At 40.6% G+C, this 25,917-nt stretch overlaps 1 protein-coding gene across 8 annotated transcripts in view; it reads right to left on the bottom strand.

Moving 5' to 3' along the window:
* The window catches only part of USP34 (ubiquitin specific peptidase 34), a 241,650-nt gene extending 216,142 nt beyond the window's left edge, over positions 1-25,508 (bottom strand). For 7 of the 8 annotated variants that reach the window (XM_057557944.1, XM_057557950.1, XM_057557951.1 and 4 more), the window contains exons 1-2: positions 24,918-25,508; positions 1,921-1,965 (exon numbers count right to left, since the gene is read on the bottom strand). In XM_057557944.1, coding sequence (XP_057413927.1) covers positions 1,921-1,965; positions 24,918-24,960 — 88 coding nt within the window. In that variant the 5' untranslated portion in view covers positions 24,961-25,508. The remainder of the gene's footprint in view (positions 1-1,920; positions 1,966-24,917) is intronic. The other variant, XM_057557946.1, reaches the window with a different exon arrangement.
* Positions 25,509-25,917: the final 409 nt, after the last annotated feature.

Here is a 25,917-nt window from a genome sequence, read left to right as displayed (position 1 = left end):
TGAAAATATCTTTAGAGTCTGGCTTAATAGAAAACAGCTGGATTCTCATTAACTGCTTCTGCATTCTATGTGCTGCCATATAGTTTTGGTAAAGCAAATAAAGAAAATCCATCCTTAAAAGATCTGAACATGGAAATAAGAGGACTATTTTAACAGCCCCGTCAGATAATTTTGGATATTCTTCTTTGATATTACACCAAAACTCAATGACTGTTAATTTCTTTTTTTTTAATTAATTTATTTTTATTCTTATTTATTTTTGGCTGCATTGGGTCTTTCTTGCTGCATGCAGGCTTTCTCTAGTTGTGGGGAGTGGGGGCTACTCTTCGTTGCGGTGAGCAGGCTTCTCATTGCGGTGGCTTCTCTTGTCGCAGAGCACAGGCTCTAGGCGCGCGGGCTTCAGTAGTTGTGGCACGCGGGCTCAGCAGTTGTGGCGCATGGGCTTAGTTATTCCACAGCATGTGGGATCTTCCTGGACCAGGGCTCAAACCCGTGTCTCCGGCATTGGCAGGCGGATTCTTAATCACTGTACCACCAGGGAAGCCCCAAGTGTTAATTTCTAAAAGACAAGTTGCAATGTGAAATCTAAAACCTTATCAGTACTGTTACATTAAAATCCACTGATCTATCTTGCTCTCTGAATAGACTTTTTGCCCATAAATGATTTTGTAACATCATGCACTGGTGATATGGAAAATACTGGCTCACTAAGTTATGTAGATCTTTCCACTGTTGACATATTTCATTACACAATATCAAAAAATCGTATCATTAATAGTTCCATCAATCTCATAAAAAAATCCGTAAGTTTTGGGCAGCTGTCAAACTCACAGTGACAGGTACAAGTTTTCCAAATCTTAATTTTTTCTTGAAAGTTCAATTTTATCACTGGCAACTAACACCATCAGTCTTGTTTGAAGTGACATGCTTGCCTCATTCATTCCAGAAAATGCACACCATATACCCAAATCTGGATAACCTCTAAGTCAATCATTCTTTCAAATAAAAATGGTGTTTCATGAAAAAAGCAGCTAGTTCAGCTTACGACTCAATCACATGAGGGCACTTCCTTAAGACAACCATTTACTGCAGTACACAGAAAAAATGTTTTATATGCATTTCTCATTTCATCAGAGGATATTAAAAGACATGCACATAAGCTTTTGAGATTTAATAATATTAATATCCATTGCTTCATCAAAGGCATCAAGTGAAATTTTTTTTTAAACAGCAAGTGCTTGGCAGCAAAGATTTCATTAACTACTTAGTGCACTGTGTTATTTCCTGCAATGTGTTTTATCCACCACGCCTTTGCAGTACCAGTGAAAATATCAACCAAAAGGCAAATATGACTTACCTCTCAGGCCCCTTGAAAGGCTCTCTGGGACCCCCAGGGTCCACACATCAAACTTTGAGAACCAATGATGGAACCAAATGAAGATACAGATTTAATAATAAAGGGTTATATGAAACAAAACATATCCCAATTGAAAAGAAGGAAGTAAAACTGTTTCTATTCACAGATGACATGATCTTGTATAAATCCTAAGAAAGTCTTAAGGAATCACTAAAGAAAATTAATAAACAAGCTTAACAAGATTGCAAGATACAAAATCAATTGCATTTCTACACTAGCAATAAGCAATGCAAAAATGAAACAGGGGACTTCCCTGGTGGCACAGTGGTTAAGAGTCTGCTGCCAATGCAAGGGACACAGGTTCGAGCCCTGGTCCAAGAAGATTCCACATGCCATGGAGCAACTAAGCCCGTGCGCCACAACTACTGAGCCTGCGCTCTAGACCCTGTGAGCCACAACTACTGAGCCTGCATGCCACAACTATGGAAGCCTGCACTCCTCAACAAGAGAAGCCACCGCAATGAGAAGCCCGCGCACCGCAACGAAGAGTAGCCCCCACTCACCGCAACTAGAGAAAGCCTGCACGCAGCAATGAAGACCCAATGCAGCTAAAAATTAAAAAAAAAAAATTTTTTAATGAAACGTACAAAACAATTCCATTTACAATAACATCAAAAAGAATAAAATTCAGAACTTCCCTGGTGGTCGAGTGGTAAAGAATCCGCCTTCCAATGCAGGGGACGTGGGTTGGATCCCTGGTCAGGGAACTACGATTCCACATGCTGCAAGGCATCTAAGCCCACGCACCACAACTACTGAGCTCACACGTCTCAACTAGAGAGCCCACGTGCTGCAACTAAGACCCAACACAGCCAAAAATAAATTAAATAAATAAATAAATAATTTTTTTAAAAAGGAGACTTTAATGTGACATCTCATGACTTTAAAAAAATAAAATAAAATTCTTGGGAATATAATAAGAAGAAATGCAAAACTTATACTCTGAAAACTACAACACACTGTCAAAAAAAGTTGAAGAAATCTAAGTAACAGAAAGACATTCCATGTTCATGGATCAAAAGACTTACTATTGTTAAAATAGTAATACTCTTCAGCTGTATCTATAGATTCACCACACTCTATCAGAATCCCAGCTGGCGTCTTTGTAAAAATTGAAAAGCTAATCCTAAAACTCATAAGGAAACTCAAAGGACCCAGAACAGCCAAACAATTTTGAAAAACAACAAAGTTAGAAGATTCACACTTTCCAATTTCAAATATTACTGCAAAGCTACAGTAATCAAGGCAGAAGGACAGACATATAAATCAATGGAACAGAAATGAGAGTCCAAAAACAAACCCATGCATCCACGGTCAACTGATTTTCAACAAAGCTGCCAAGATCACTCAATGGAAAGTGTCTTTCTACAAATGGTGCCAGAACAACTGGACAGCCTCATACAAAAGGATGAAGTTGGACCCTTACCTCTTACCATGTACAAAAAATTGACTCAAAATGGATCAAAGACCTAAATATAGGAACCAAAACTATTAAACTTACAAGAAAACATGGGAGTAAGTATTCATGCCTTTGGATTTGGCAATGGATTCTGGCAATAGACATGAAACCAAAAGCACAAGCAACAAAAGAAATAAATAAACTGAACTTCAACATTAAAACCTTTTGTGCTTCAAAGAACAGTAGTGATAAAGCAAAAAGACTACCCACAGTATGGGAGAAAAAATTTGCAAATTATATATCTGATAAGGGACCCATGTCTAGAATATATATTAATGAACTCTGACAACCCAATAATAAAAAATAAATAACCCTATTAAAAAGTGAGCAAAGGGGGCTTCCCTGGTGGCGCAGTGGTTAAGAATCTGCCTGCAAATGCAGGGGGCACGGGTTCGAGCCCTGGTCTGGGAAGATCCCACATGCCGCGGAGCAGCTGGGCCCGTGAGCCACAACTACTGAGCCTGCGCGTCTGGAGCTTGTGCTCCGCAACAAGAGAGGCCGCGATAGTGAGAGGCCCGCGCACCGCGATGAAGAGTGGCCCCCGCTCGCCGCAACTAGAGAAAGCCCTCGCACAGAAACGAAGACCCAACACAGCCATAAAATTAAAAAAAAAAAAAAAAAAGTGAGCAAAGGATCTGAATGGACATTTTGCCAAAGGAGATATACAAATGACAAATAAGCATATAAAAAGATATTCATCATCATCATTCATCAGGGAAAGGCAAATCAAAACCACAATGAGAGGAACTTGCCTGGTGGTCTAGTGGCTAAGACTCCACGCTCCCAATGCAAGGGGCCTGGGTTCAATCCCTGGTCAGAGAACTACATCCCACATGCCGCAACTAAGAGTCTGCATGCCACCAACAACAACAAAAAAGATCCCGCATGCCACAACTAAAGATTCCTCATTAAAAAAAAAAAAAAAACTCACAATGAGATACCACTTTAAGCTCACTAGGATGGCTAGAATAAAACAGTCAAAGTAACAAGTGTTGATGAGGATGTTGAGAAACTGGAACCCTCATACACTACTGAAGGGAATATAAAACGTTGCAGCATTTTGGAAAACAGTTTGGTAGTTTTTCAAAAAGTAAAACTGAGTTACCGTTTGACCAAATAATTCCACTCCCAAGTACCTGTGAGAAGTAAAAACTAAGTCCATGGAAAACGTTTTACACAAATGTTCACAAAAGCATTATTCATAAGAGTCAAAAGGTAGAACAACCCAAATGTCCATCAACTGATGAATGGATTAACAAAATGTGGGGACTTCCCTCCTGGTCCACTGGTTAAGACTCCACGCTTCCACTGCAGGAGGCATGGGTTCGATCACTGGTAGGGGAAGATCCTGCATGCCACACGGTGCGGCCAAAAATGAAAAAAAAAAATGTACTATATTCATACAATGTCGTATTATTCAGTCACAGAAAGTAATGAAGAACTGATACATGCTCCAACATGGATGAATCTTGAAAATATGCTAAGTGAAAGAAGTCAGTCACAAGATATACTATAATTCCATTTATATGAAAGATTCAAAATAGGCAAATACATACGGAAAGTAGATTGTTGCTTAGGGCTGGGAGGACGGGGGATTTACAGTGATAGTTAAACGGTGTGGGGTTTCTTTCTGAGGTAATGAAAGTGCTCTAAAATTGACTGTGGTGATGATTGCATAATTCTGTGAATACAGTGAAAGCCACCGAGTTGTACAGTTTTAATGGGTGACATGTAAGGTACGTATCCCAATAAAACTGTTATCAAAAATAAAACAAGGGGCTTCCCTGGTGGTGCAGTGGTTGAGAGTCTGCCTGCTAATGCAGGGGACACGGGTTCGAGCCCTGGTCTGGGAGGATCCCGCATGCCGCGGAGCAACTGGGCCCATGAGCCACAACTGCTGAGCCTGCGCGTCTGGAGCCTGTGCTCCGCAACAAGAGAGGCCGCGATAGTGAAGAGGCCCGCGCACCGCGGTGAAGAGTGGCCCCCACTTGCCGCAACTGGAGAAAGCCCTCGCACAGAAACGAGGACCCAACACAGCCAAAAATAAATGTTAAAAATAAATAAATAAAATTTTAAAAAAAATAAAAATAAAAAATAAAACAAAACAATTGATAAAGGTGTGTGAAAATTCCACTTACAAGAACAAGAAATAAAAATACCTAGGAATAATTATAAAGGAAACGTGCAGAATCTACATAAAGGAAAAACCCCACAAAGTTTCACGAAGATTATATAAATGGGAAAGCACATTATGCTTCCTGAAGTGGCAAAATCAATACTGTAAGATGTCAACTCATGCTCCTATTTATAAACATTATGCAATTACAATAAAAATTCCAACAGAATGTGAGGAGAGGAGGGCAACACAACAACAAAAAAATTCTGAAGTTTTATCTCAAGGAATAAATAACTTTTCACTAGCAATGTGGTTTAATATTTTCAGGTACTAGAATATATCATGAAGCAACTAAATTAAAACCAAACAATTAATTAAACAATAAAAAGCTTAAAAATAGACCTCCAGGGCTTCCCTGGTGGCGCAGTGGTTGAGAACCTGCCTGCTAATGCAGGAGACGCAGGTTCGGGCCCTGGCCTGGGAAGATCCCACATGCCGCGGAGCGGCTGGGCCCATGAGCCACAGTTGCTGAGCCTGCGCGTCTGGAGCCTGTGCTCCGCAGCGGGAGAGGCCGCGATGGTGAGAGGCCTGCGCAGCGCGATGAAGAGTGGCCCCCGCTTGCCACAACTAGAGAAAGCCCTCGCACAGAAACGAAGACCCAACACAGCCAAAAATAAATAAATAAATTAATTAATTAATTAAAAAAAAAAAAAATAGACCTCCAGGAATATACTTAAAACTTCTGTATAACACAGAGGTGGCATATCAAAACAGTGAAAAACTAGATGGACGCTAAGATCAATGAGTAATAGTTTGGAAAAACTAATATTAGATCCACTTCATAACTTACACCAAAATAAATTCCAGATGGATTAAAAATTAAACAATTCATAAAAACTAGAAAAAAGCTTAACTGAATATCTGATCTCAAAGTGGGAAAAGCTTTTCTAAATAACAGTAGACTACTCGTTATTAAAACTCAGGAACCAGAACTTCCCTGGTTGCACAGTGGGTAAGAATCCGCCTGCTAATGCTGGGAACACGGTTCAAGCCCTGCTCTGGGAAGATTCCACATGCCGCGGAAAAACTAAGCCCGTGTCCCAGAACTACTGAGCCTGCGCTCTAGAGCCCACGAGCCACAACCACTGAGCCCGCGTACCACAAAAACTGAAGCCCATGCGCCTAGAGCCTGTGCTCCACAACAAGAGAAGCCACTCCAATGAGAAGCCCGCACACTGCAAGGAAGAGTAGCCCCCACTCGCCGTAACTAGAGAAAGCCCGCATGCAGCAACAAAAACCCAATGCAGCCAAAAATAAATAAATAAATAAATTTAAAATTAATAAATAAAACTCAGGAACCAAATATGTCAATACAAACAATGCAATAATCCTCAATATCTGAACTCTTGCAGGAACCAAGTAGATTTGGATAGTGACTATATCTGTTTTTCCTCTACTATATGGATTTTTCAAAATATCTAATGCAAATAAACAGGCACTCTCAAATACTATTGTTGGGGTATAAATTAGTATAACCTTTCTAGTAGGCAATTTAGCAACAGAAGCCTTAAAAGTTTCTACCTATTGATGCTGGACATGACCCAGATTTCTATGCGCAAGGATATTTTAATTTTTTTTTTCTTCACAGGAAAAACGTTAAATAGGTGTTATATTCAAAAGACTAAAAGTAGGCTGCCATTAAATTCTGTTCTCAGATATACATAAGTGAGAAAATACTAAAAAAAGCAAATAGTACATACAAAATCAATTTTTTATAAATACAGAAAGTTAGCTGGAATAATATACACCAAAGTTTTAACAAAACTCTTTTTACTGAAATAACTATTTCTCCAATTCCAATCATTAAAAAGAAAATTACTCAAAGATCAACTTAAATTCTATCAATTCCATGAAGCCTTCTCCAGTCTTAGAAAACTAAACTCCTCTCACTGCACTTCAGCTATATATACTTTAATGGAATTTACCATTTGTCTTTTCATACCATTGTTTTTTGTATATTTCTTACGCTGACACTGTGTTAAGTGTTGATATGCATTATCTTATTTAATCCTCCCAAAATCCTTGTATTTATTTAGGATGTTATTATCCTCATTTTCAAGTAAGTAAGAACGCACTAAGAGATAAAGGAACATAACCAAAACCAGAGATCTAATAAATGACAGGAACAAGACTTGAACTCAGGTCTGTCAGATCAAAGATCACTCAACTATTATCCTACTGCCTCATCTGTATTGTACTCTAACATTCCTTAAGGGTAGATATACATCTAAATGTATCTCTATCTACCACAGCATACACCAAATGCTTTACATGTATAAAATATTCAATATATTTCTTATATATTGAAAAAAAGTATTCAAACATAAAGAGTTAAGGTAAGACACACAAAAAATAATCAAGTCAGTAAACAGAATGTTAAGAAATGGTTTTTGGAAAAAGATGCAGACCTACTAGAGAATGGACTTGAGGACATGGGGAGGGGGAAGGGTAAGCTGGGACAAAGTGAGTGGCATGGACATATATACACTACCAAACGTAAAACAGATAGCTAGTGGGAAGCAGCCGCATAGCAGAGGGAGATCAGCTCGGTGCTTTGTGACCACCTAGAGGGGTGGGATAGGGAGGGTGGGAGGGAGGGAGATGCAAGAGGGAAGAGATATGGGGATATGTGTATATGTATAACTGATTCACTTTGTTATAAAGCAGAAACTAACACACCATTGTAAAGCAATTATACTCCAATAAAGATGTTAAGAAAAAAAAAAAAGAAATGGTTTTTGGGACTTCCGTGGTGGCGCAGTGGTTAAGAATCCGCCTGCCAATGCAGGGGACACGGGTTCGAGCCCTGGTCCAGGAAGATCTCACATGCCGTGGAGCAGCTAGGCCCATATGCCACAACTACTGAGCATGCGCTCTAGAGCCCGCGAGCCACAACTACTGAGCCCGCATGCCACAACTACGGAAGCCCGCACACCTAAAAGCCCGCGCTCCGCAACAAGGAACCCACCGCAATGAGAAGCCTGTGCACCCCAACAAAGAGTAGCCCCTGCTCGCCACAACTAGAGAAAGCCCACGAGCAGCAACAAAGACCCAAAAGAGCCAAAAATAAATAAATAAATAAATAAAATGTAAACAAGCAAGCAAACAAAAAGAAATGGTTTTCAATTTTCCAAACTGGACCCAGCAGAATGAATGACTCCTGCAAAGAAGGGTGAAGAGAAGAAGGCCATTCAACCATTCTGGTTAGCAACCAGAGAATATACCATCAACATTCACAAGTGCATCCAGAGTCAGCTTCAAGAAGCATGCCCCTCAAGAACTGAAAGAGATCCAGAAATCAGCCCTGTATGCAGAAAACTATAAGACACTGATGAAAGAAATTAAAGATGATACCAACAGATGGAGAGATATACCATGTTCTTGGATTGGAAGAATCAACATTGTGAAAATGAGTATACTACCCAAAGCAATCTACAGATTCAATGCAATCCCTATCAAATTACCAATGGCATTTTTTACGGAGCTAGAACAAATCATCTTAAAATTTGTATGGAGACACAAAAGACCCCGAATAGCCAAAGCAGTCTTGAGGCAAAAAAATGGAGCTGGAGGAATCAGACTCCCTGACTTCAGACTATACTACAAAGCTACAGTAATCAAGACAATATGGTACTGGCACAAAAACAGAAACATAGATCAATGGAACAAGATAGAAAGCCCAGAGATTAACCCACGCACCTATGGTCAACTAATCTATGACAAAGGAGGCAAAGATATACAATGGAGAAAAGACAGTCTCTTCAATAAGTGGTGCTGGGAAAACTGGACAGCTACATGTAAAAGAATGAAATTAGAATACTCCCTAACACCATACACAAAAATAAACTCAAAATGGATTAGAGACCTAAATATAAGACTGGACACTATAAAACTCTTAGAGGAAAACATAGGAAGAACACTCTTTGACATAAATCACAGCAAGATCTTTTTTGATCCACCTCCTAGAGTAATGGAAATAAAAACAAAAATAAACAAGTGGGACCTAATGAAACTTCAAAGCTTTTGCACAGCAAAGGAAACCATAAACAAGAGGAAAAGACAACCCTCAGAATGGGAGAAAATATTTGCAAATGAATCAACGGACAAAGGATTAATCTCCAAAATATATAAACAGCTCATTCAGCTCAATATCAAAGAAACAAACACCCCAATCCAAAAATGGGCAGAAGACCTAAATAGACATTTCTCCAAAGAAGACATACAGACGGCCACGAAGCACATGAAAAGATGCTCAACATCACTAATTATTAGAGAAATGCAAATCAAAACTACAATGAGGTATCACCTCACTCCTGTTAGAATGGGCATCATCAGAAAATCTACAAACAACAAATGCTGGAGAGGGTGTGGAGAAAAGGGAACCCTCTTGCACTGTTGGTGGGAATGTAAATTGATACAGCCACTATGGAGAACAATATGGAGGTTCCTTAAAAAACTAAAAATAGAATTACCATATGACCCAGCAATCCCACTACTGGGCATATACCCAGAGAAAACCGTAATTCAAAAAGACACATGCACCCCAATGTTCATTGCAGCACTATTTACAATAGCCAGGTCATGGAAGCAACCTAAATGCCCATCAACAGACGAATGGATAAAGAAGTTGTGGTACATATATACAATGGAATATTACTCAGCCATAAAAAGGAATGAAATTGAGTCATTTGTTGAGACGTGGATGGATCTAGAGACTGTCATACAGAGTGAAGTAAGTCAGAAAGAGAAAAACAAATATCGTATATTAATGCATGTATGTGGAACCTAGAAAAATGGTACAGATGAGCCAGTTTGCAGGGCAGAAGTTGAGACACAGATGTAGAGAATGGACATATGGACACCAAGAGGGGAAAACTGCAGTGAGGTGGAGATGGTGGTGTGCTGAATTGGGCGATTGGGATTGACATGTATACACTGATGTGTATAAAATTGATGCCTAATAAGAACCTGCAGTATAAAAAAACAAAACAACTAATACTAAACTTTCATTGGGTTTTTTGTATGGAAATATGTTAATATAAATGTTTCAGACATTACATGAAATTTCTAAAAATCTTATATTTGTATTTGTATGGAAATATGTATGGAAATATGTTAATATAAATGTTTCAGACATTACATGAAATTTCTAAAAATCTTATATTTGTATTTGTATGGAAATATGTATGGAAATATGTTAATATAAATGTTTCAGACATTACAGGAAACTTCTAAAAATCTTATGTGTTCTGGTATAATGTTATAAGTCATAAACCTAGTTATTACTTTAAAATGTATATCTCAGAAATAACTAATTTTCTTGTCAACTGCATTATTATGAACTTTCATCAGATCTTTAACCATGGTCATTTTTAAGTCTTTTGTCATTTACAGACAGTTCTGGGTGTACTCTGATGATTTTGCAAATATGTTCCTATAAAAGGGTTTCATCTTCAAGAAATTAATGGAAAAGACTCTGACAAGTACAGGTTTCTGGTAACTGACTGTACTGCTGAACTGAATGAATAAGCATTTTCAGAACTCTAATGAAAAACTGATGAACTCATAAAAGTGCTAACAAAAGATCAAGATGAAAAAAAAAATTAATTACATGGGACTGAGTGAACTGATGAGGATGAGTATAATTTTTGTGACTTTCTGTCTGAATTTAAAAAAAAAAAAAAATCCCACAAGGACTCAGAGGCAAAGAATATACAAATCAATTTTCACTGCAAAGTAAAGGAGCTGTTACAGTGGAGGATTACTGGACTGAATGTCAATATTATGACATATTATGAGTGTGTTTCATGTTTGGTAATTGCAATCATTGTTGCTTTTGTTGTGGTCATCCATGTACAATGCTTGGTGTCAGTCTATTTATCTCTTGTAAAAATAAAATACAGTGTGTGTATGTGAGAAAAAAAAAAAAAAAAAAAAAAAGAACTGAAAGAGATCCAGAAATCTGCCATTAAGAAAACAGGATCTCCAGATGTGCACACTGACACCACGCTCAACAAAACAGTATGAGCCAAAGAATTAGGAATGTCCCATACTGTATCCATGTGCGGTTATCCAGAAAACACAATGAGGATGAAGATTCAATAAACAAACTCTAGGGACTTCCCTGGTAAGACTCCACGCTCTCAATGCAGGGGGCCCAGGTTCGATCCTTGGTCAGAGAACTAGATCCCACATGCATGCCGCAATCAAGAAGTCCGCATGCCACAATTAAGCTCCCACATGCCGCAACTAAGACCCAGTGCAGCCTAAATAAATAAATATTTTTTAAAAATACACTTATAAAATAAATAAATAAACAGACAAACTCTATACATTGGTTACCTAAGTACCTGTCACCACTTTCAAAAACTTAGTTGATGTGGATAAGAACTAATCGTTGACTGTCAAAAAAAGTTACAAAACTGCCAAAAAAAAAAAGGTTTTCAGTATAGCACAGTGTACTAGATATGTGTGTTTGCTGTCCAAAAACAATTTCACCTTCTTCATAATCACAACATGTCAAATTTCTTTTGGGGAAACACTTACCGTTTTTTAGCTATGAGGTTTGGTGGGATCAGCTTCAGGAATAGGTCATCAGTTTAAGCCAACCAAAATCCATCCTCTTTGAACTCTACTTCAGGAATAAGGCCCATGATAAAAACATGGGCCAATGATCTATGAAGCACCATCTGCTAGCCAGGTTTTGGAAAAAGCAGCTTCCTTGTTCTTGTACAGTAGGTTTCAGAAGAGATTCTCTCTTTTTTGCTCTGTGTAGTATAAATATGTGATTTGCAAACAGTGTGGTATAAAGATGGTGTGCAGTAGCCATTTCTGCTACTCTGAGAAGGGCCAAACTAAGGTCAAAACCAAGGAAGCACAGCAGAGCAAGCCACAGAGAAATGAAGTCTTGATAATGTTATGAATCTGCAGATTAAGAGTAGACCACACTAGGAGAAAAGGAACCCTCCTACACTGTTGGTGGGAATGTAAATTGGTTCAGCCACTATGGAAAACAGTATGGAGGTTCCTCAAAAAAACTAAAAATAGGGGCTTCCCTGGTGGCACAGTGGTTAAGAATCCGCCCGCCAATGCAGGGGCCACGGGTACGAGCCTTGGTCCAGGAAGCTCCCACATGCCGCGAAGCAACTAAGCCCGTGCACCACAACTACTGAGCCTGCACTCTAGAGCCCACGAGCCACAACTACTGAGCCCACGTGCCACAACTACTGAAGCCCACATGCCTAGAGCCCATGCTCCGCAACAAGAGAAGCCACCGCAATGAGAAGCCCACATACCACAACGAAGAGCAGTCCCCGCTCGCCACAACTAGAGAAAGCCCATGTGCAGCAACGAAGACCCAATGCAGCCAAAAATAAATAAATAAAGTAAATAAATTTATTTAAAAAAAAACTAAAACTAGAACTACCATATGATCCAGCAATCCCAATCCTGGGCATATATCCGGACAAAACTAATTCAAAAAGATACACGCACCCTTACGTTCACAGCAGCGCTAGTCACAATAGCCAAGATATGGGACAATGTAAATGTCCATCAACAGATGAATAGATAAAGAAGATGTGGTATGCATATACAATGGAATACACCTCAGCCATAAAAAAGAATGAAATAATGCCATTTGCAGCAACATGGATGGACCCAGGGCTCATCATACTTAGCCAAACAAGTCAGAAAGAAAAAGACAAATACCATATATTATCACTTATATGTGAAATCTAAAATATGAGACAAATAAACCTACCTACAGAACAGAAACAGACTCACAGTCATAGAGAACATACTTGTGGTTACCAAGGTCGGGGGGTGGGGGTGGGGGAGGGATGGACCGGGAGTTCGGGGTTAGTAGATGCAAACTATTATTTATAGAATGGATAAACAGCAAGGTCCTACTGTATAGCACAAGGGACTATATTCAGTATCCTGTGACAAACCATAATGGGAAAAGAATAAAAAAGAATGTATATACATGTATAACTGAATCACTTCACTGCACAGCAGAAATTAACACAACACTGTAAATCAACTATACTTCAATTAAAAGACAAAATCAAACAAACAAAAAAAGAGTAGACCACACCAGAACATAGCACACACCTGCACTGCTCAGTTATGGCTTTTAAAAAAAACTCCTTTTTCTTTCTGCCAAATGGGGTGTTCTTTCTGGTTCTTGCAACAGAGTCCTAACTTGGGTTCGAAAACTAATTCCCAATCTTAGATTTTTAATCCGTAAGGGTTAATCTCAAGGGACATTCAGGGAAAAAAACAAAACAAAACACAACTTAACAAAATGAGGGTTTTTTTTTTTTTAAATCAATGAAGCACCTTTTTATGAAGGGGGGTGCTGAGCAAGACATCACAAAAGGATTGACAGTACTTGAAATGTCCCCAAAATTTGAGAAAACAGGAAGAACTACCACATCCAGCCTACCCTCATCTTCCATTAACCACCTCCAGTGATCTTAAGATTTTTCAGATATTTTAACAGATTCATATTGATCCTAGTATGCGTAGGCACTGTGAAACTCAGTTAATGTAAGCTAGTCGCAATCACAGAACTTGTAACCCTGTATAATAAAAAGACATTAAAGGGAATTCCCTGGTGGTCCAGTGGTTAGGACTCTGCGTGTTCACTGCTGAGGTCGAGGGTTCAATCCCTGATCAGGGAGCTAAGATCCCGCAAGCCACGCGGTGCAGCAAAAAAAATTAAAGATAAAAAATAAAAAGACATTAAACAAGTATATAAAAATACATACATAATTCTAAACTGGGTAAGTGGGGACTTCCCTGGTGGCGCAGTGGTTAAGACTCCACACTCCCAATGTAGGGGGCCCGGGTTCGATCCCTGGTCAGGGAACTAGATCCCACATGCATGCCACAACTGAGTTCGCATGCCACAACTAAGGAGCCAGCACAACCAAATAAATAAATTAAATTAATAAATAAAAATAGTTTAAACTGTTTTAAGTGCTATGAAGGATAAGAACTTGAACTACTTTAGAGTGGATGTTCAATAAAGGCCTCTCTGAAAAATTAAAGGCATAGAAAGGTGATTAAGTTCCAGGGAAAAATAAAGGCTCAATGGCAGTAAAGAACATCACTGAAAAAAAACAAAACAAGCAAGGGGATGAGGTCAGCATTGCCTATGTCATGCAGAGTCGCACAAATCGTGGTAAGCTATTCCACTCCCCTCATTCCCAGTAACTATTCCAACCACTTAAAGGCCCAGTTCATCTTCCACTTTCCTTGAAACCTTGCCTAATCCACTTTAGCCAGAATTAATCTCTCTATAGTCCCTTTGTTTTTCTTGAGTTTCCCAACTCCCAAAGTCAAGTTCCTCTTTAAAGAAACAAAAACAAAAACAAAACAGCATGGTTAGAGAAAAGTATACTGAGTAGGAATAAGAACTAAATTCTAGTCCTAGCTCTGCTACTTACTAGCTGTGTAACCTTGGCCAAATCATTCTATTTCTCATGATTTTCATGAGGTGCCATGAAGATATGTGAAACTGCACAGTATTCAAATGGCTTCAGAAGCTGATTGTCACTGTACTGTATATAATTCAACACAGGATTCCAACTGCATAAGCACTGCACTACTACCTATAATACTTGAAAAGAAAACAGTTTCATATTGTGCTGGCTTTTTCAGCACCAACATTGTTAATGGTTTTCAAGCTTATTTATAAAGCAGCTACACCCTTTGCTCCCCACCAAAAAAATCTTACATGGAGCCCCAATTTACAAAACAGATCAAAATGAGCTTTTCATCTTGAAACAGATTCCAAAGTCACCCTCACTCCTCTGAAACAGGGACAATGCCACTCCAAGGAATAGTTTAAAAACTGAGGCTCATTACTATAAATCTTGAAGAAAGAATTAAGGACAAGATTCTGTGGCTTGCCACCAGTGATGTCCCTCAAAGTTGACAAAAAAAAAAAACTCATTTTTTTCACAAGGATAGCTTCAGATTCTGTCAAGTGCCTTCATGTAATCAAAATGTCATATCTATAGTGATAGTTCCATGTTTTACCATATTTACTTCTATATCAAAATAAAATAAGATTGGTTTAACATAAGTTACTAGTGTCACATCAATTTTTTACTATCCTTTCACTCTTTAGTAATTGATTAATTATTTAATAGTGGCAAGTTTCTCTTATAGCTTCCAAAATAATACTTGCCAATTTCTGCTTTTCTAGAAATTTAATAAGCTAAAGGTTCATAATCACACACAACCATGGCTCTATCCCCTTCACTGAAAAGAATCTGCCATTCCTGAAGATTTTTAACTCTTATCACTACTAATAAGGCTCTCATTATTCCTTACCAATCTAGAGGTTAGAGTCTCTCTTAATGTATGATTTACCCTGAGGGTTTGTGGATTCCTCTTAGAAGGGAAAATGGAAACAAATTATTAGAGTAAAACAACATTCTGCTGATCACCACCCTCTATTATACCCACCCAAGCAGTGGGTCCACTATCCCCTTATTTATCTTACTTTGAACACAACTTCAAAAGCTCTATTGTCTTAAGCATTTTCATAAGTCTCAATTTATTCTGAGTTAGTGCTCTTACTACTGCTCTTATACTTCTACATTCATCATTGGTTACTGAGCCTTTCTCAATAATCAGAATAAAGTTCATGAGTCTGGCAGCAAAGTTACCCAGAATAAAAAGTCCCTTCCAAATTTGTCTTATGGTTGTTTAGAACCAATATATTGCTAAAACAGCTCCACAGACCTCAGAGTCAAAATAAACACTTTAAGATTATTAAGGCTTTACACTCATGCTCTAATGTTGGAAGGATAATTTTTAAAAGTTTTATCATATTGCCAGATTTCCTTCCAGATATGCTGTATGAACTACTCAGCAATGTGATTTCAGAGGCTATACTCAAGGTGATAATCAGACAATTACAAAGTCATATAACCCAAACGCCCATCATTAGAGGACTGGTTAAGTTACAGTATGACCAAGTAATAGAAGACTACACTAAAGCCATTAAAAACGATAATGTAAGTGCATATTAACATGGAAAGGTAGCTACATCTTATTAATAAAAATAATATAAGGACTTCCCTGGTGGCACAGTGGTTAAGGATCCACCTGCCAATGCAGGAGACACAAGGTTCAAGCCCTGGTCCAGGAAGATCCCACGTGACATGGAGCAACTAATAAGCCCATGCACCCCAACTACTAAGCCTGCACTCCAGAGCGAGCCACAACTACTGAAGCCTGCACACCTAGAGCCTGTGCTCCACAACAAGAGAAGCTGCCGCAATGAGAAGCCCGCGCAGTGCAACGAAGAGTGGCCCCTGCTCGCCACAACTAGAGAAAACCCGCGGGCAGCAGCGAAGACCCAACTCAGCCAAAAATAAATAAATAAATAAATAAATTTATTTTAAAAAATAATAATTAGTAACATGTAATCAGTTTATTTACACGAAATAGTGTATCTGAGGAAAGAGAGAAAAGAATGACTTAAGAGATGTTTACCAAAACATGAACGATTTCTTTGGTAAACAGAGTTTCGGTTATCCTAATTTTCTTTATTATTTTCTGCACTATTTGATTTTTTTCTAAAAAAGCAGGTATCCTTTTTAGAATGAAAAACAACAAAGCTTTTATTCTCTTCAAAAAAACTAAACACACTGGTAGAGAGATGAGTAAGCAACAACAGAGGTTCTTAAGTTTTTTCCTGCCACCAAACACTACAGATGACACCTGCCCAACATGTTCCAAGAAAGTAAGCCAGATTATAATGAAACACTCACAGCTAAAGATTACACCTAATTTCCAATACAGGAGAGCTCATCATGGGGCAATACTGGAATCAAAACTCTTTTGGTTGCACATTAACTCAAATGGTATGTACAGGGGAGACAGCTAAATAGGAGCACTAGCTTCAGTATTAGAAAGCCACTAGGGGAACTTCCCTGGTGGCACAGTGGATAAGACTCCGCACTCCCAATGTAGGGGGCCCGGGTGTGATCCCTGGTCAGGGAACTAGATCCCACATGCATGCCACAACTAAAGGAGCCCTGGAGCCGCAACTAAGGAGCCTGCCACAACTAAGACCTGGGGCAGCCAAATAAATAAAAAAAGAAAGCCAAGAGAATATTAACTTCTGTCTCTTTATAGAGCTTCAATATCAACTATTTCCAAAAATTTGCCCCAATTCTCTGCTGCAAATAGTCTCCTCCACTTGCTCCGTGTTTCTGCTCCTTCACATCAGCTTGCCAAAGCACTCACTCTAGTTCAGCTACTCATAGTTACCTGGCTCTTTATTTTTATTTATTTATTTCCTTTTTATCATCATCTGTCTACATTCTTTTTCCCTTGTTCCTATAATCATCTGCTTTTGTCTGTGGGGAGTCTTTTTTTTTTTTAATTTATTTATTTTGTTTATTTATTTTTGGCTGTGTTGGGTCTTCGTTGCTGTGCGAGGGCTTTCTCTAGTTGCGCCCAGCGGGGGCTACTCTTCCTTGAGGTGCTCAGGCTTCTCATTGTGGTGGCTTCTCTTGTTGTGGAGCACGGGCTCTAGGCGCGCAGGCTTCAGGAGTTGTGGCCCACGGGCTCTAGAGCACAGGCTCAATAGTTGTGGCACACGGGCTTAGTTGCTCCACAGCATCTGGGATCTTCCCGGACCAGGGCTCAAACCCGTGTCCCCTGCATTGGCAGGCGGATTCTTAACCACTGCGCCACCAGGGAAGCCTTACCTGGCTCTTTAGTTCAAACATTCTGACAGGAAAAAATCTGATTGATGGACAACAGTCCCACCAATCCACCAGGTCAGGAGTCTATTTGGAATCCAATCAGCGATGGTTAGGGAGAAGAGCCTTTCACGGGATGTAAACTAGATAAGGTCCCTAGAAGAGGTTATAGCCAGGGCAGAAAGAGAAACCTGTCTCTTCCACAGTAAAAAAAAAAAAAAAAAAAAAAAAAGTGCAAGAGGATGGGCTTCCCTGGTGGCGCAGTGGTTAAGAATCCACCTGCCAATGCAGGGGACACGGGTTCGAGCCCCGGTCCAGGAAGATCCCACATGCCATGGAGCAACTAAGCCCGCGTGCCCAAACTACTGAACCTGCGCTCTAGAGCCCGCGAGCCACAACTACTAAGCCCACATGCCACAACTATTGCAGCTCGCGTGCCTAGAGCCCGTGCTCCGCAACAGAAGCCACCGCAATGAGAAGCCAGCCCACTGCAACGAAGAGTAGCCCCTGCTCACCACAACTAGAGAAAGTCCATGCACAGCAATGAAGACCCAACGCAGCCAAAAATAAATACATAAATTTATTTTAAAAAGGTGCAAGAGAAGGCAAGGTGCATACTACATCAGTTCTCAATTAACTGAGTAATCTACGTTTGGACACTTTTTAATTTCTATGGAATTTAAGAGAAAAACAACATTAACAGTTGTTAATCACATTAAAAGGTTAAAAGTCTAATTATTTTCCTGGTATATAAAGTCTTAAATAAAAGTAATTTAGTGGGATTCCCTGGTGGCACAGTGCTTAAGAACCCACCTGCCAATGCAGGGGACACAGGTTCAAGCCCTGGTCCGGGGAGATCCCACATGCCGTGGAGCAACTAAGCCTGTGCACCACAACTACTGAGCCTGTGCTCTAGAGCCCACAAGCCACACTACTGAGCCCACGTGCCACAACTACTGAAGCCTGCAGGCCTAGAGCCCGTGCTCCACAACAAGAGAAGCCACCGCAACGAGAAGCCCACGCACCACAATGAAGACCCAATACAGCCATAAATAAATAAATAAATAATTTAGTGAAATTTCATCCCACAGACTCAAATCTCACCACCTATATAGAAAATTTTTTGCCTTTTTGCATTATCTATTAATTTAGAACATAATGGACTTCCCTGGTGGTGCAGTGGTTAAGAATCCACCTGCCAATGCAGGGGACACGGGTTCGAGCCCTGATCCGGGAAGATCCCACATGCCACAGAGCAACAAAGCCCACGCGCCACGACTACTTAAGCCTGCACTCTAGAGCCAGTGAGCCGCAACTAATGAGCCCACATGCCACAACTACTGAAGCCCAGGCGCCTAGAGCCTGTGCTCCGCAACAAGAGAAGCCACCGCAATGAGAAGCCTGCGCAGCACAACGAAGAGCCACCCCCCGCTCACCGCAACTAGAGAAAGCCCACGTGCAGCAACGAAGACCCAACACAGCCATAAATAAATAAATAAATTCATAAAAAAAAAATTAGAACACAGTTGGTTAGGGTGGATACTTTTTATAAGTACATACCTACTGATTTATGAATTAGCAATATATGTAATATAATCTGCACCTTCAGCATAATTCACCCACAAACTCTCATATCTAAATCAGTATTGACAATAGGCCCAAGAACGCTGAGCCTAGGCACTCATATTCTTCTACAAAAACTTTTCATTAACTAAAATATTCACTAGACACCTACTCTCTACGAGGCACTATATTAGTACTGGGAAAAGAAGAAACAAAATATGACCCCTGACTTTAAGGAATTCAGCATCCAGAAAGAGAGGCTGTTGTCTATTTAAAAAAAGGGGGGGGGGGAAGGATGGTCTGTAACTTAAGTATGTATTATTTTTTTTAATTAATTAATTAATTAATGTTTGGCTGCCGTGGGTCTTCGTTGCTGTGCGCGGGCTTCTCATTGCGGTGGCTTCTCTTGTTGCAGAGCACAGGCTCTAGGTGCACAGGCTTCAGTAATTGTGGCTCACGGGCTCTAGAGCACAGGCTCAGTAGTTGTGGCACATGGGCTTAGTTGCTCCGCAGCACGTGGGATATTCCCAGACCAGGGCTCGAACTCGTGTCCCCTGCAATAGCAGGCGGATTCTTAACCACTGCGCCACCAGGAAAGCCCCACTATTAAACATATAAGAAACATTAACACGTTTCATGAATATAGTGCTAAACCTAGCTATCAATAGCTATCACTGACAATGCAAACAGTCTGCTATTAAAAATCTACTACAATGCTTGGTGTCAGTCTATTTATCTCTTGTAAAAATAAAATACAGTGTGTGTGTGTGAAAAAAAAACTAAAAAAAAAATCTACACACTGTAGTGCTTTATGGTTTATAAGTTACTTTATAAAGATATGAGTTGAAATTGTATTATGATCTTTGAAAAATAGTACTTCTAATAGTAACTGTTTTAAGAGTATATATTCTTAGCAAGATTAATTTACCAAATTAAAAATTTGGTACTTTGCATTGTAGTAAAATCAAATTTCCAATTTTAAGAATCAGTTCAAATTTCAGAATTAAATGTCTATCAGAAAATGTTATGTTACTAATGATTATTTCATGCCTATATACTTATATTTTTAAAAACCCCAGAAATGTGTAGTTTACTAAAGAGCTCACTGCTAACAACATTAAGATATATTAAGACATTCCCATTCAGCTACATTTACCACCACTTTTATTTATTTATTTATTTTTCTTTTAGGAGAAGGAAGAATTTACTACTTGTAGCAAGTAAGGTGAACACCAGGCATCTTTCCCAAAGCAATGTCTCTACCACCACTTTTAAATTCTTTCTACAATTACCACAGAATTATGAGCAAATTTGTGAAAACACATAAAAATTCAGTAATTTTTTACTCTGCCATTCAGTGTACTCATAATGTCTTCCATTTGAATAGATAATCATAAAGTTTATACAGCACAGCATAATGGTTAAAGAGCATGGGCTTCTAGAAGACGTGAGATTAAGTCCCATGCAAATCCTGACTCCACCAAATAAAGTCATGTGACTCTAAGCAACTTATGTAAACTGTAAGCCTTGGTTCTCTTATCTAAAAAAGGTGATAAAGTACCTACCTCAAAGAATGGAAAAAGTTCCCAACACAAATGGCTCAATAAAGTATACTTTAAAAATAAAAATGCAAATACTGATGGAGTATCCTGAGTTCTAGCTTAGATCTGACTACTAACTAAGCAGGTGACAGGTGATTTTTAGCAAACCACTTAGCCTTTCTGAGGTTCAATGTTTTCACATTTAAAACTGAGATACTAGGGAATTTCCGGGTGGTCCAGTAACCTGCGCTTTCACTGCGGTTGGCCCAGGTTCAATTCCTGGCGGGGGAACTAAGATCCCGCAAGCTGCACAGCAAGGCCAAAAAAAAAAAAAAGAGAGATACTAATACTTGCTCCTGCCTATCACAAAGGATAGTTAGGAACGACAAATGAATTGCCCATTTAAAACATTTGGTAAAGTGTTAATTCACTAAACACACAGAGTAAAATCCACAACAGACAAATGGTTTAAAAGATAGATGTAGGGCTTCCCTGGTGGCGCAGTGGTTGAGAATCTGCCTGCCAATGCAGGGGACACGGGTTTGAGCCCTGGTCTGGGAAGATCCCACATGCCACGGAGCAACTGGGCCCGTGAGCCACAATTACTGAGCCTGCGCGTCTGGAGCCTGTGCTCCGCAACAAGAGAGGCCGCGACAGTGAGTGGCCCACGCTCACCGCAACTGGAGAAAGCCCTCGCACAGAAACGAACACCCAACACAGCCAAAAATAAATAAATCAAAAAAAAAAAAAAAAAAGATGGATGTACATTTAAAGCCATTTTCACTCTGCTCTTGAGAAACTTACCCCACCAAGGCAAACAGTGACCTCAATTTACTAGTTGAGCTAGCTACGCTGATGGCCCAAAGCATAATTTCAGGTCTCCAGCTTCTCAAGATCCAGAAATGCTTTTAGATTTAGTAAACTAGCTCACAAAGGAAGCTATAAAAGTAGCAAATATACAAAGTCAACAGAACAAGCAAAGGAATATAAACTTAAAATTATTTCCTAAACTGAATGCAACCCCACAAACTGATAGGCGCAAAGTTCACTCAATACATTCCACATTTTAAAACATCTTCCTTATTAAAAACAAGCATTGAAAAAAATATGAAAACTCAAATATGTTAGTACTGTTGAAACTGGTTATTCTAACACTAAAGCCAAATGCTATTTTCAAATGCAATTTCAAGTTTTAAGATACCCGTCAAGACTACTAAAAAAGGGTATAAGGAGGTCCTTACTACCAAGTCCTTAGCCTGGTTCCATGGACACGCTTCAATGGGCCCTTCCTTAACCTACAGGCAAAACTGTACTGTGTCTGAATACCTGTATATGTTTCTATGCTGAGAGCTTCAGATTCTCAGCAGGACTAGAGGTATAACTGGTAATATTAATATTCTCATCAAAAACTGATGACAAAGGAAGCTATTTACTATCTTCTGTCATCAATTTTTAGTTTAACTACATTACATTCTGCCAGATTTTAAAATAAACGTTTCATAGAAAGTCCTTAACCTTATCAAAACTCTGAGCATATCAGATATAAAGCTATACTATCCACATCATGTCTACCTTTTCATTTAAAACACAAAATTTTTAGATTATACACTTACTGGTGTGTCCAGGAAGACTTCTTTAGGTTTGATCAGTGTTTGTAAATTTGACAAGAAATAAGTTTTTGGTATTTTAATTCTATCCAACACATCACCTAAAGATATACTAATTTTATTTCTTCTCTTGGTTAAATTGTTATGGGGAGTTATATTGAAAGATGAATACTGAGCACATTATTTTGGGACTTTAAGTCTGAATTTCTAATCAAGGATGAATTGATGCTCATCTTTGCACAACCTTTGGGGGAAAAAAGGACAGACTTAATATAGAATTATTGTGAGATTACAAGAAAGATCTATAACCTACTTTAATTCAACAAGTTTTATCAAGTTCCAGCCATTATGCTCCAACCCAGTCATGGATTAAGTGTTACCATAATGAGATATAGTAATACCCAATGCTCTCAGTGAACTTGAGCATCTTATGTTTGAGATACAGGAACTACACAAAGGGAAAATGAAAACAACTGTAAAAGAACTGGGGGCGGGGGCAGTGGAGAAGCAACTAGTCATAGCTTGGTATAACCTACAAATAAAATTACTGAAGTAATTTCTTTTTAAGGAAGCTTCATTGTCAGATTAGAGTTTAAAGGGCAAATTTTTAAACTGAGCTTTATAGGAAATATTAAGAAACAAAGTATTTTTCGAGACCATTGGCTTATACACAAACAGAAAATCCTTCTTATCCGCTCATTAAAACAGGTTTCTTAAAGGGTCTGCATGGCCAGATTTTGTGAACCTGGTTCAATTAACCGTATTTAATTAAAGGTAACAAAAGCTAAATTTCTAACTCCATAAATCGATTGCATTTTTGAGTGCTTTTAGACAAAATTCTAGGGGTTTCCCAAATAACCTTCAATAGAACCCTTCATTATGTCTCTTTTCAAAAGGTGATAAGGATTAACAAACTTTAGTTTCTTTAGATACTATGTTTAAAATTAATTGTCATAGTTCGGTTTAAAATAATTTTTAAACACCAACAAAACTATTGAAAGCAGTTTTCTCCTTATATAAGATAGCAAAGCTATTCATTTTCCAGTTTCAGAAAAACCAAGCCATAATCACACAACTGACATCCGAGACATTTAAAATAGAGTTCACTGAAACAAATACTAAGGAATTAAGTTTATCATCATTTCATAAACCACCTACACCAAAAATAAAAGTACCTCAAAATAAATACAAATAACCTTAAAATTCTAGGAAAATTTGGAATGACACAAATACTGTATAGTTTGAATTTGTGCAAAAGCCTGCTTCCACCTGTCAGGAAGTAAATACAGAGTTGAAAGTAAACTAGAACCCTTCCACTTTTATTATTGCCTTTGGTCATTAAAGTAAAATTCAAACACAAACAAGACTATACACTTTATAATCAATTGTTTTTAAGAATCGTGTTAGAAAATAGACAATTTGGAAGTCTTTCGAAATACCACACACAAAACACAAATCCAAAACCCACAAAAGGTGTTCGTAAGTGAGCATTTTCTCAACAATCAACTTTTTGTAAATTAATCTTTTATCTAATTCACCTCCTCCAACTAGGCCTTTGGGCCCAGAAATAGTTAATTTGCAATACGTCTTGTTTCTTTAAGCTAAAATACCGTCTTACAAGGGTCTGGAGTAAAATAAATGAAAGGAATCTAACTAGAAAAGAGCAGTGCACGCTCTGTAATAAAAGCATACGGAATAAGGCCTTTCATTCCAGGAGACAGGCCATGACTATCCCGGGATAGTACCTGTAGTACAGTGCTCTCCTTAAGAGAACAGAATTTACCATTAAAACGACGAATGGTACACTAAGAAGAAACATCATTAACTAATTTTTTTTAAATAGGTATAAAGGTTCCAGTCATCACTATCACAGCTCATTTTCAGCTTTTTAAGGTCAGAGAGAAAGGTTTAATACAACCCACACACCCCCAAGAGAGGGGAAAACCACCAACCACCTCGCAGGGAGTTTAATGAAAATTAGCAGGTAAGAGGCCTAGGCAGCACGCTGAAAATCAAAGAGGGCGCCCGGACGGTCGAAGGGTTCGGACTACAGAGGAGAGCCTCGTCCTCGGACCCCATCTCCCCTCACCTTCCCGGCAGGGCGAAGGAGGCGAAGGCTCATTAGTGCCTACGTTAATTGACACCTGTAATGAGGAAACTTTCCGAGAGCGGAGACCGCTCAGGCCCGGCCTGGCCGGAGCTCCGCGACGGCCCCCTCTCGGGCGCCCAGGTAACCGGGCCGGACTGGGCCCGAGGCGCCGCGGCGGCCGCGCCACCGCGCACCTTCCCGGGGCGCTAGGCCCGCACGCCGCCCGGCTCGGCCGTCGCCTCCCGCAGGCCACGGCAGCTCGGGGAGGCCGCAAAGCTGCGAGGGGACCCCAAACTGTGCACCCCGACAGGCCGCCGCCGCGACTACTTACTTTCATTTAACACCTCCACCAGGTCTGCGCAGTTCTCGCACATCGTTCGGCCGCCGCCCCCCCCCCTCCCCCGCTTCGGATCGCACTGACTGATCCCGACCGGCGGGGGGGAGGGGAGAGAGGCGGAGGAGTGGGCCGGCCGGCCGGCGGGGCGGGGAGGCGACGAGGGCGGGCGGCGGCGGGGACGGGGCGGGGAGCAGGAGAATGGGGGAGGGGGCCGGCGGTCCCCGGAGCGGGCGGGGGAGAGAAGGGGGGCGAGGGGAGGTGCGCAGGCCGGAGGGGCGCTGAGGCGCCGGCGGCGGGGAAGGGGGGGAAGGACGGGGGGAGGGGAGAGGGAGGGAGGGGGCGGGTGGGGAGAGAAGCAGCAGAGTCACTTCACCGACCAGACGCCGCGGCCACCGCCGACGCCGCCGCCATTTTAATAAAGCGTTCGGGCTGCGTTCGGCTCTTTCCGTCCGGGCGAAGGAGCCGACGAGAAGCGCCTCGCGCTCTCATTCCTCCGCCTCCCTCCCTCTCTTCGCCTCCCGCCCTCCCACCTCCCCCTCCGCACACACGCCGCACGCCCCACACCCCTCCGCGGCCAGCTCGCCGCCCTCCCTTTCCTCTTCCGTCGAGCCTCCCCGCCCTCGGTCCACCCCCTCCGCGCGCTCGCCCTCCCCGCCCAGCCCGGATCTCTGTCAGCGGCCGGAAGGGAAGCGCGAAGCCAGCGCGGCCGTGGGGGGAGACTGGGTGACTCGAAGAAGATGGCGGAGCAAAGAGCTGGTCGCGGTTGCGCGGCGTCGCCCACCGCGGCTAGTCCGCGAGCCCGGAGGCCCAGCGAGCGCCGGGTTGCGAGCGCCGCCCTTTCCTCCGCCCCTGCGCTTCGCCATTTTAACTCCGGGTCGCCGAGGGGGACTTGGTACTAATTTGTCCCGTCCCCCTCCCCCGCGCTCAGGCCTTCGGGGTGCGGGAGGCTAGAGTTCAGGGGAGCTGGTCGGTGCGACGCCGCAGCCCAGGTGGG

Source organism: Balaenoptera acutorostrata, chromosome 12 (genome assembly GCF_949987535.1).
Source record: "Balaenoptera acutorostrata chromosome 12, mBalAcu1.1, whole genome shotgun sequence".
NCBI lineage: Eukaryota > Metazoa > Chordata > Mammalia > Artiodactyla > Balaenopteridae > Balaenoptera > Balaenoptera acutorostrata.
Note: the sequence above shows the minus strand (reverse complement) of the source record. Positions and strands in the feature narration are given on the sequence as shown.